The sequence below is a fragment of the Podarcis vaucheri genome (genome assembly GCF_965113315.1).
Source record: "Podarcis vaucheri genome assembly, chromosome: 7".
Lineage (NCBI taxonomy): Eukaryota > Metazoa > Chordata > Lepidosauria > Squamata > Lacertidae > Podarcis > Podarcis vaucheri.
Genome location: NC_138765.1, coordinates 23,132,564 through 23,144,964, shown reverse-complemented (window position 1 = coordinate 23,144,964; position 12,401 = coordinate 23,132,564). Strand labels below are relative to the sequence as shown.

The following is a 12,401-nucleotide window of genomic DNA, read 5'->3' as shown; positions in this document are numbered from 1 at the left end:
GCCACACACAAGGCATGCAAGCTCCACCCCCCAGTCGTTCTTAGACTTCTTATTGGGTGAGCAACACAGCCAAGCAACACAGTTGGAGCCTCCCTCCTCTCTGGCCGGCAGGGAGGGAGGGAGAGGAGCTGCTTCTTTTGAAATTTAAGGGACATCATTTAAGGGACATTTAAGGGCCATCCATCAATAAGGGACAGCAGCGGGACATGGCGCTGGAATAAGGGACTGTCCCTTCAAATAAGGGACACTTGACAGCTATGCACCATACATTTAAAGAAAATTTAAAGCACACAACTTCCCCCAAAGAATTCTGGGAATTGTAGTCTGCTAAGGGTGCTGGGGATTATAGTGAACTATGGTTCTCATGATTCTTGGAAGGAATGCGCTTTGAATTGGCGACTGTTAAGACCAGTTTGCTGGACTAGATGGGCCTTTGGCGTGAGCCAAAAACTCTTATTATGTTCTAATGGTGTGTATGTAACTAACCCGGGAGTAGTCGAGAACACAAGGAACAAGAGAGTGTAAGAAACTAAAATGCACATCTCCAAAAGCTAAATTATTCTTTTTAGCAATGTCTGTAATATATATGAAAATTAATATTTGTCTGGTAATTGAAACTAAGAAAACAAATACAAACAAGAACAAGCGGTGGCCTTGTTTCTGGGGAATGTATCAAGAGTGATTGGAACAGTTTGAATACAGGATGAATACCTTTTTGGTGTTACTCTCTGCTTTTAATTTATCCATGTGCTGCCTACTTTTTGAGGGTGAATATAAACATGTGATAGAAGGGTGTGGCCTACAATGTAAAGGGGAAAGTGCCACAGAATATTTTTTGAAAAAATTGATGCATTACTTTCTTTAATAACAAATGTAAGTGCAAACAGAAATGGAACCAAAACGGAACCATGAAGGAACAAGAGGGAGGTACCCAAATGCTTGGGTGAATTCTGAGGTTAATAGAAGGACATTTTTTAAAAAAGAAGCAAACTTAAGAGTAAAATGAGGATGGAGTATTCTCAGTAACCATGGAATGTTGTGTCAGAAGGGACGGATGGAATGTACTATGTTGGAGGACATGGCTTGCTGGCAAATAGGCCTGGAACCACATGGATGGGGCATAAATTAAATAAAATTAGAGAGAGAGCGAGTGAGCGAGCAAGAGAGTGAAACACTCCTGCAAGGTGAGAATACACTGCAATATTTTGTTGCAGGTCCCACTTGTACATTAAAAAACCCAAACCTTGTTTTTTTCTTGTCACAGAGACTGCATGTTTAAAGTCCATGTCAAAGGGTATGTATTGCGACATCTTACCACATAGGCTTTTGCCTTCAGCCATTTCCAAACCAGACAAGACTAAGGGCTTTTCCTACAGAGCGGTGTAGCAATTAAACTTTTGGGATTAGGACCCCAGAGACCCAGGTTTCAAATGTGTGGTCCCTTCCAACTCTACGATTCTTTGAGTTTCCACGTACACTACCCTCCGTTAAATCAAAATATACACTTAAAAAAATAAGGGGGGGGGGAACCATTGACGTTTCGTTCCAAGTACAACCAACTTGATTTTTATTGCATTTTATTTTTTAGAGGTTGTTGCAATAATCTTTCTACAACCTCTAAAAAATAAAATGCAATAAAAATGAAGATATGGGCATGAATGCTTCACATAACGGAATCTCAGCTAACGGAGCCATGACTTATCCTTTTTTAGCCTGGTGTGTGATTTCCCCGAGCCCAGTTGCACAAGAACCAGCAAAACAACCACGTCTGTTCCAGACTAGACGGCGAGTGGGGCCCTGGAGAGAGAAGAAGGCCTGCCCTCTTGCTGGGCGGGTGATGGGCGTGCTCCGTCCCGCTTGCTATGCCGCCTCTCCGCCCAAAGAGGCTCGGCTCGGCCCGGCCCTAGGAGGGCTTGGAAGCCGGTAGGAGGTGGAGGCAGCAGCCCGCTCCGTCTGCAAAAGTTTCTGGTAGGCCTGGAGCGCGGGAAGAGACGAAAAAAGGAGGAGGAGGAGGAGGAGAAAGGCGGGCTGACGGTGCCATGGCGATCGGCCGGCGACCTACCCGGAGCGAATCCTCTTCCGTCGTCGAGGAAGGAAGGATCCTGCGCGATCCAGGACTGCGGAGGAGGAGAACTGGGGAGCATGTAGGGTCAGCTAGCCGCGGGGAAGCCGTCGGAGGAGGCGGAGCAAGCCGGACATAGCGGCTCAGAGAGACGCCCTCGAAGAGTCCAGGAAGGAGGGGTTTCTTGGAAGTTGTAGGGGATTTTTTTTAAAGGGGGGGGTTGTTGTCCCTGGAAAGACCCCTTTCCTGGACCCTATACCTCCCCCAAAAGACGACTGGGAGGGAGACCACCCACGTGAAAGAAGGAGACATTAGGGCAAGCCTTAGTTAAGTTGCTCTCACTTGATTTTAGGAAAAATTTTGATGCAATTGAGGTGGGGGACCTTTGTCCCTTTTCTAAGTGACTAGCAGCAGCGAGGTTGCAGACCGCCCCCTTTGGAGTTGGCACTAGGGACCGCAGACCCACTTTGGACCTGTTGGCCCCCAAAGCATGGCATGGTCTGGCTGTGGTCCCAGCTGCAACGCACCTTGGCCGCCTCGGTACCGTTATTGGGACCTAGCCTTTGCCTTGATGGGCACGGCTGCATTTCTGGTGGACCTGGGCGCTGACGCGTGGGTGGCCGCCAGCTACTTGAAGGCCGGGGACTACAACTGGGGTGGGCTGGTGCTGGGGCTGTTGGCCTTGTCGTCGCTGGCAACGCAGTTCTTCAGCTGCGCCTGGTACTGGAGTGACCCCCCAGACTTGATGGAAGCGCTGCCCGCACGGCGGACCCTCCTTGTGTTACACATCCTACAGCTGGGCTACCTGTACAGGTAAGGACAATCAGGGATGCTGTGTCCCTTGCTGTAAGGTACTCGGGGAGCAAGTACCGTGAAGTTCTGTGATAGGATGTGGGAGTCCTCTTTTCCTAGGAGCCAAGCCCCCCGCCCCTCATTTAGGTCTGTTTTTAGTTTATGGAACCCAACAAAATAATCTGTGATTCTATACAAACATAAGTTTGGAGACTGGGCTACGCAAGGAGGATTGATCTTACCTCCTAGAATGTAGGGTGATTATAGTATCTGTTAATCAGACAAGTAAAATATCGGCAGGTGAGGCCTGTAACAAAATTCTGCAGTGTGGCATGCCCTGTTCTATGTTCCAGACAATCAGCTTCCCTTCCCTTCTCTGCCCAGTTTCCAGTTTCCCCCAACAGTCAATCAGCATTCCATGCTCACTGAGTGTGATCATCCTTATTTATGGTAACTTATTTGGATAATAATAAGTTGTTGTTGTTGTTGTTGTTGTTGTTGTTATATGCCACTCATGTGACTGGATTGCCTCAGGTCAAAAACCCTGAGGGTTGTTTTCACCTATGCAAAATGTTGTGGGGTTTTTGTACTTTTGGAAACCTCGGGGTTCCCTTGAGTCTGCTGACAGCTCTTTCTTTCGTGTGGGTGGTGTCATTCCAAGGAAACTGAACCGTAGGTAAGTGTCTTGAATCTCTCACCACTCACTGCTTGAATCTCTCATCACTCGGAGATTGGGGTGGCATGCAACAACATTTATTGCATTTTTATGACCCGCCCTTCTCACGAAGATCTTTCCTGTTTTTTAGCCTCACAACAACCTTATGAGTTAGGTGAGGCAGAGAGAAAGGGAAACTATCCCCAGGTCACTTTACTGTATGGTTTGGGCCTCGTGAGGATTTGAGCTGGATCTCCGCAGTTCACCCGCCACCCCCACATTGGCTCTCCTTCATGACCCACCCTATGAATTTTGTGTCACCTTCCCTTTTCACAGGTGCTTCTATGTTCTGAAGGTGGGCTTCCGCGTGTGCCGGACGAAAGCAGACAAAGATATTGCTTATGCTGTTTTCCTGTCGCATGACATCAGCTTCTTGCGCCTCTTTGAGACCTTCCTGGAAAGCGCCCCTCAGCTCGTCCTGGGGCTCTACATTATCCTATGCACGAAGAAAGCAGAGATATTTCAGGGTGAGTGTCCGTCCAGAAGGGTGCAGGATAAAGGACTGGTTTGTTTGGTTCCCAAAGTCTCCTTGTGTGGTTTGTGTAGATCGTTTCAGTTTAAATCCAGTAAGAAGACAAGAAAAGCCTATTAAGTTCCCGCTGGTCCAGCATCCCATTCTTGCATTGACCAACCAGGTGCCTGTCTCGAACCATGGCTAAGAACAGGGCAGGCCCAAGACATTTTGCTACCTGAGGCGAAGAAGAAGAAGGGCCTCTCTCCCATTTCATGTACAGAATACAAACGAGATGAAGGGAAACAACGAACTGAGGGCAACAGACTAGTGTTTAAAGCTCTAAATTACTCAGCCCCCAAATATCTGAAAGATGGCCTTCTTCCCTCTCAGATGTTAAAATCAGCAGAGAGTGAGTGCCCTCTTGGTAGTTCCTCCATCCTCCAGAGTTTGTGGTGGCTTGGTGGCAAGAGAGGGCATTCTTTGTGGTGGCCCCTGAGTCCTGGCATTCCCTTCCCCCAGAGGTGTGTTTGGCACCTTAATTATGCAGCTTTTGACACTCAAGATGTATATTTTAGGACCCACTGTAATCGTGATTCTGATTTGTTTTTAAAATGTTTCTACTGTCACATTTTATGTCATTATGGCCTGCCCTGAGATCTTATGGTGAAAGGCAGGTATTAAACCTAACAATTTATTTATTTAAGGATAAACAAATAAACAAAAACATTCCAATGAGGTCACCCACCACCCCCACCCACCCTGCTTTAACACCCCAACCCACCCTGCTGGGCGCAACCCAAGGCATTTTGCTGAGGCAAAGGACAAGGTGGCATCTCCCATTCCTTGTGGAGAAGCTGAGTGGGTGGGTAGCTGAAGCATACTTCACACCTGAGGGCAACAGACCAGTTTAAAAGGTACAGAGAAAATAGGACCACCCCAGGTGACTCGTATACATCACATGCACTAATAGCAAAATTATTATTATTTATTAAATTTATATGCCACCCTTCATGGGAAGATCAGAGCGTGGTTTACAGAGGAAAAAATGTGGGAAAATGATTGCTTGTACATGAGAGCATGAGCAAAGTTCTTATTATTGCAGGGTGATTTCATAGCTAAAAGCATCCTTGGAGCATGAACAGCGCGTGAATAGCTCGTGCTATCCCAAATGATTGGTCAACGTAACATACCCTGATCGCTTGCGTGGTCTAGTGCGATGGCCCTTATCTGCTGGCTGAGAACAAGTTGCTTTGCTTGTATTTTGTATCTTTCTGACTTCACACAATAAAGGCTGTGCTGCAGTAGCTCTAGGGCAGCCAGATTTCTTCAACCAATCTTGGTGTGAGACTGATTTCTTCGGATGTCGAGCTGGCACTCGACAAAAAAACACAAAATGCATAACATAACAACAACACCTCACTAATACACCATTTTAAAGGCCATAAACATACATTTGTTGGCCATTATTTTTGGCTGCTTCTGCTAATTCACACTGTCTTTCTTCTTATCAGATAAAGGCAGCATATTCTATTCTCTTTCTGCTTAATTTTTTTTAAATCCTCACAACCACCCTGCAAGATGGGCCGGACTGAGAGACAGTTACCGACCCAACATCACATAGTTTGGTTCAGGGCACTAAAAACCTGCCCCAAGACCACAGGAGGTTATGGAAGTGGCCGTCTGTTGTGGATGCTTTTGTTGAGATTCCTGCATTGCAGGGGGTGGGCTAGATAACCCACAGGTCCCCTCCCAACTCTACAATTCTGTGGTTCTATCAGTGCCCTCTGTACACTTTGTCACCCACCCTGGCATCTCGGTTTCAAATGCATCCTTTCAGTCTTAAGGACTGGATTCTTATTATGTTTACACGCAACTTGAGAATGTCAGCAGGCCGCATGTTCTTCCTAGTAGCACCAGTGCCTGTCTTTGTGTAGTGTGGATTTGATTGGTCTCTTCCTCCTCTCATTTCAGTGCTTGGGATTTGCACCTCTTTCCTGTGTATCGCCTGGGCCCTCTTGGACTATCACCAAACCCTGCGCAGCTTCCTGCGGGAGAAGCACAAGCTGGGCCGCCGGTCCTCCACCATCTACTTCCTGTGGAACTTCCTGTTGGTGTGCCCTCGCATCCTGTGCCTGGCGCTCTTCGCGGTGGTCTTTCCAAGCTACGTTTCCCTCCATTTCCTGGCGGTCTGGTCTGCCATGTTTCTCTGGGTTACGTTGCAAGGTACAGACTTCATGGAACGCACCGCCTTGGAGTGGCCTTATCGGGCTGTGGTGGCCGTCATTCTCTACTTCTGCTGGTTCAATGTGGCCGAGGGGAAGACATGCTACCGCTCTGCAATCTACTACACGTTCCTCTTGGTTGACAGCGCCATCCTTGCTGTCTCATGGCTCTGGAACACCGTTCCCTTGAACTACGACTCCCACCTTGCGGCGCACGCACTCTACACAGCCCTGCCCTGCTACGTAGCCGGGATCCTTTTGAGAAGCGTCTACTACAAATGTTTGCACCCTACTTTGCAGGCTGCAGTCCCGGTCACTGGTGATGAAATGGACAATGGAGATCTAGCTGGCAAAGGCATGCCAGCTTTCCGGCAGCTGGTTGTACAAGGACATGGTGACCAAGAGGCTATACGAGGATATGTCAACCGTCGGGCATATGGACTTGCTCAAAGCTTCTTTGCTGGCACTTCCAAGGTTGCACAGCATCAAGGAAATGGGACTCTTGGGGACAGCTGTTTGTAAGCCCAGCTATATGCTGTGTCCCATGTGGCCAAGCCTTATGACTAGAGAGGGGAGAGGAGTTCTGGGGTGTGTGTACCCATATTTTGGTCTGTACCTGTCAAGATGATCCCAGGCCTGCCTTTGAACATTATTTTTTGTAATGTAAGAGTTTTTTTCTAGCTTCGCAGGGACATCAGACAGGGCAGGGGGGTTGGGGGAGATGGTCAATCCCATCACCATCATTTATTTTTCCCATATGGTGTCCCTCTTATGGCTGGGGTACACAACATGTTGCGCTCCAGATGTTATTCATCCCAGCAAACATGGCCAGTGGAAGGAGTGATGGGAGTGGTAGCCAGCACCATCTCAAGGGCACTACGTTGGCTATCCCCGCTCTAAGGAGTTCATGTCATCACATGCTGACCTTCACAGGAGTGTTGTTGGCCCCATTGCAACTCATGCATCACCTGGAGTGGGGGCACAGATACACGTTAAAGCTGCCTCCAGGATCACCAGCATGGGCTAAGCCTAGAAGGTGAAGTCAGGAACGTGGTTTCCATGCTTCTTGGCCAGAGGTGGGTAACCTGTGGCCCACCAGATGTTTCCAGATTACAGCTCTCAGCATCCTTGGCCATGCTGGCTGGGGCTGATGGGAGTTGGAGTCCACCAACAACATGACTGCTACAGGTTATCCATCCTTGCAGATGTTCCATTTCACATACAGGTTATGGTTGCTACAGCCCTTGGCGCACCCTTAGAAAAAGACACCCCATCCTGTTTGTTAATCTCCTGTGACACCCCATATTGGCTTGGAAGAGTTGTATGTGTGCAAGGCATCCCTCAACCTGCATACCTGGTGCATTCTTCATTGTAGCATTAAAGGAGAGGAAACTACAGGGGAAGACTGTGGCGCTGACCTCCTCTCTGTAGCCAATAGGCTTTACTTCCTCTCTTCAGGAGACAGCTCAAATAATATTGTAAGCTTCATTGCTTTAGCTGTCCCTTGATTGAGTCAGGTGCTATCTATGCAATACCATCTTAGCCATCCCTTGTTGGGCAACTGACTCAGGATCCTAGAACGTGAACCTTGTTAGGTCATAGTTAATTAGTGTCTAATGCACTTTTGGAGTCTTCCCTTCCTTCCCTTGCTGGTTCCTCTCTTTGGTTCTGATGTTCTTGTCCCATTCAGTGACTTAAGCCTTTAGCTTCAATGAAGCTTCTACTTGCTGCTGGCTTCATGTCGCCAAATGGCCTATTCTCAAAGAGCCGGTTCCATGAACAGCCCTACAAACTGAGTTTCTTGGCACACCAGTCCCAGGTTTTTCTTTATAGGAGCCACAAATATGTGCCCTACATTTCCAGGTGGAATTGTTCTCCCTCCCCACTCACCTGATATAGTTGAAGATAAAATGCTTCCAGTATTGTTACAGCAATGTGTTTCAAGTGTTCAAATTGTTGAGCCTGATTATTGTTATTTTTAAAAAAACTGATCTAGGGCTCAAGTGCAAGCAGATTTTTATTCAGCTGGCGCATTAACTGTCTCCTGTTTTTTCTTCTTCAAGCGAAAAGCAGCTTTGGGAGGCTGCAGGTTTGAGTGGAGAGATGGGGGAAGGGATAGTGAAAAAGAGAGAAAGATCCTTTCCTCCTCAGCCGTTTTTCTTCTCAAACTTTATCCCAACCTGCTTTTTCACTCATAGGGGAAAGGATATGGGTATTGTGGCACTGAAGCTCCCTCTCGCATTCCTTCCCCTGACTCACAGCCTCCTGCAACTGTTTTTCATTAAAAATTGGATGTGCCTTTCCTGCATAACTTCAGCCATATTCCCGAGTTATTTGGGTATAAAAGGCACCCACATGTTGAAGCTGGAGCAGGGCTGTGTTGTGGCACCACCCTCAACATAACACCCCCGGGGTAGCCCCCTACTCCCATGTCCTTGCAATCAACATAGTTGATTGATTGGCAAAGGAACCCTTATGCATGAGCACCTGCACCTGTTTAGTGGGTTGGTTTGAAGACATCCATGTGTTGGGAGTGGGTGGGTGGGGGGTTAATCTGAGGGTGTGCCCAACACATGAGTAACGCATGAGCAGAGCTGCTGAGTTGGGCCTTCAGTTTAAAGCTAGTGTTAACTTATTGACATTGTTGAAGTTGTTTAGAAGAATAAAGCAATTCAGTTCTTGTTCAAATCTTGTTTTATCAGCAGTTATGTGAGAGGAGCACAATCCCAAAGCATGCTAATTTGCCAGGATTTTGAAGTGCTTCCACGAACCACAGTTTGAGTAGGCTTCCGTCTTCCTCTGTTCCTTAGGTAGCTGCTAGGTTTAATAATAATAATAATAATAATTTTTATTTATACCCTGCCCTCCCCAGCCAAGGCCGGGCTCAGGGCGGCTAACAAGCAATAATAAAACAAATTGAATGAATACAATTTCAAAACAAGATTAAAATACAACATTAAAATATTGTAACAATAAAATATTAAAATGCAGCCTCATCACAGGAGGAAAAAGGAAAAAGAAAAAAGAAAGAGGGGGAGAGAATCAAATTGGCTCCAAACCAAAGGCCAGGCGGAACAACTCTGTCTTACAGGCCCTGCAGAAAGAAATCAGATCCTGCAGGGCCCTGGTCTCATGAGGCAGAGCGTTCCACCAGGCCGGAGCCAGAGTTGAAAAGGCCCTGGCTCTGGTTGAAGCTAATCTAACTTCCTTAGGGCCCGGGACCACTAGGGTGTTGCTATTTATGGACCTTGAGGCTCTCCGTGGGACATACCGGGAGAGGCGGTCCCGTAGGTACGAGGGTCCTAAGCCGTGAAGGGCTTTAAAGGTCAAAAGCAGCACCTTAAATCTGACCCTGTACTCCACCGGGAGCCAGTGCAGCTGGAAAAGCACTGAGTGAATATGCTCCCATGGCAGAGACCCCGTGAGGAGCCTCGCCGCAGCATTCTGTACCCGCTGGAGTTTCTGTGGATTTTCTTCAATTAGCTACACCAGTTGTGAAATGTTTGACACGAGATTTACTTGGGCAAAACATCAGGAGTCCACAGGCCTATAAATCACACAGGCTTCTAGAGAGGCATTTGCTTGCCTTAGCTTTACACATGCACAGAAATGAAGCCACATACGCAGAGTTGCAGTCAAGTATCTAGGCAACAACCTTATCAGAAGAGCAAAAGTAACTTCACAGGGGCAGGCTTGAGGAAGAACAAGGCCATAGATTCCTCTATTCGTGTCAGCAAATTCCTCTGCAGCTTCTTCACAGACATCACAGCTCTTTTACAACACCCAACATTGTATTCATGCTTCATTTTACTGCCCATACAGCTTAGGCTATCTAGGGATAAATACAGCAAAACGTTTTCCACCACACAGGGATGACAGTTGTTTTTTAAACGAGAGCCCCACTAAAGCATTTCCCACTACCCATTCATTCTCTCAGCTTTCAGTCACGTATAGCATGCATTAAATTGGCTATATTGATGAGCATGGAACCAACTTAAGGTTGAATCCCTGCTCCCCTAACAACAAATCTGCTGGTACCATTTTCTTGTGGGTAGTGCTCTTTTGGCTATGTTAAGGCTCCATATTTGCAGAATGACTTCACCGTTAGTCTGCACAGAATGTGGAGGGAATGAGCAGAGAATATTTTCTCTCAGAATACTGGAGCATGGGGTCTTCCTATCATAAGAACATCAGATGAGGCCTTGCTGAGGCTGCCCTGTACTTTTATCTCTCGGATCTTCCAACCTTTGGATGTCCATGAATTCTAGTGTCACAAGAGGGAGAAAAACTCTCTATCCACTGTCTCCATGAAGGGAAGGCCACCAGCCAGACATGAGTCCAATAGCATTCTGTCACTTCTGCCGTGAAGCTGCCGCAGATCTAAAATACTAAAGAGAATGGAAACTTCTGACAGTTTGCTTCACACTGCCCATATACAGTGGAGAACTTTATGGACATCATGCCTTGTTGCACATGTTTCCTTAACAACAAAGTAGTCTCCAAAAAGAGGAAGAAGCCTTTTAATAGGACTTCTACCTTCCTCTCACCAGCTTTTCAAACCAACCGCAGTGTGATATAATATGGAACGTGCAAATCAACAGTAGGTGATGCTGTTGGCTGCAAAGAACACACACCAAGGAAACTTTATTATGCCTAAGAAGAATGAACTTGCCCTTTTCTCCCAGTACTCAGGCAGATGAGTTCTTGAGGTCCTCATCTGCTCTGATAGTAAATAATCCTTAGATGAGTCATTTGAAAATAGACAAATGCCCATTTGTTTCAATTCAGCCAGCAAATGGTATCCCACAATTGGGTCATGCAAGATAAGGCTTTGTATTCTGTTTAACTGAATTTGCATAACTGCTGGCGTCCTGAACACCACTGAGTGGAACAGCAGGGGCCCTTAAATGAATAGTTAACACAAAAGCCAATCAACCAGTTGAAAGCCTAGCTCATATAGGTTGGCACACTTAAGGGCTAAACTCCAGTTGCTATTAGCCATGTGTTTCAGCAAGCGTGCTTAACGTGGCTACTTTTATTTTGGAGCAAAAGCAGTTACAGGGCCCAAGTCTGGAACAGATTCCTGAGCTGAACTGGGACCTTGAACAAATCTGCTGAAACTCTCTCCTTCCCTCCCAGCTGTTTTTCCTGTCCTCCCCCCCAAAAGAAATTTGTTTGCTTCTGCTTTAAAACGAAACATCCAGAATAAGCATGTGACTAACGTCATGAATTTGACCTGAAAGATGGGGCCGCTTTTGCAAACTTTGAAGCCCCAAATTTCAATAGCAGCAGTGCTCATAATCTGGGAGAGGCTGAAAGTTTTTTTAACGCCTGGGAAACTAAGAAATTCGTGTGCCAAGAGGAATGTAGGCCCAGGATGTGCCACTCTTGACAGGCAATTATAGAGTTGCAGCACCTTAGTTCAGTGAGGGCATCTGATGAAGAATCTCCAACAATCTCAGGAAAAGGGCAGGGTGATGCAGAGATAGACAGTACTCCCAAGCTCCTCCCTGAAAAGTGTCAATGTTGAAATAATATATGTGGCTTAGTGGGTGCAGCACATGGCATCCACATGGCATTTCTGAGAACAGTCCTTTCCCTCTGAAGCCGGGTCACCTGTGCTCATTTCAGCTCTCCTTCAAAGGATTTTCAAACCACTGATCTAGGTATTTTAGAGGCGGGGAGACATGTTGGCTTGGCGTGACTAATTGCTAAAAAAATGCAATGCCAGCTTTGCTATGAGGCTATGGAGTGACACATTGGGAGTTCCTTATCTTTTGATCATGAGCCCCACATGTCTGGCTGTGCTTCGTATTTCGGGAAGGAAAGTGATTATCAGCCTCCTCCACATCATACTGGTGGCAGCTGTTTCTCTGGGCTCGCAGGTCTCTGCATCACAGCAGATAAGAGCTCTGACCCAAAGGCTCTGGCTGTCTGCCATGCTTTCCTTGGGCTGCCCCTTGCATTAAAACTACCCAGAGCATATACATGTAACAGGAGCCATGTCTCACCAAGGAGATGTGAGGAACTGGTGGCCCTCCATATGCTGTTATTGGACTCCAACTCTCATCAGCCCCAGCCAGGATGGTCAATAGGGATGATAGGAGCTGTAGTCTGGCAATATATGGAGGGCCACACGTTACCTGTTTAGGGAAG

General features: G+C 46.9%; 1 protein-coding gene across 1 annotated transcript; it reads left to right on the top strand.

The window, feature by feature from the left end:
• Positions 1-1,680: 1,680 nt before the first annotated feature.
• XKR8 (XK related 8) lies at positions 1,681-8,933 on the top strand. The gene is made up of 3 exons (XM_082231793.1): positions 1,681-2,875; positions 3,846-4,036; positions 5,995-8,933. Exons 1-3 carry the CDS (start codon positions 2,553-2,555, stop codon positions 6,765-6,767), a joined length of 1,287 nt encoding a protein of 428 aa, XP_082087919.1. The 5' UTR covers positions 1,681-2,552; the 3' UTR covers positions 6,768-8,933.
• The last annotated feature ends 3,468 nt before the right edge of the window (positions 8,934-12,401 follow it).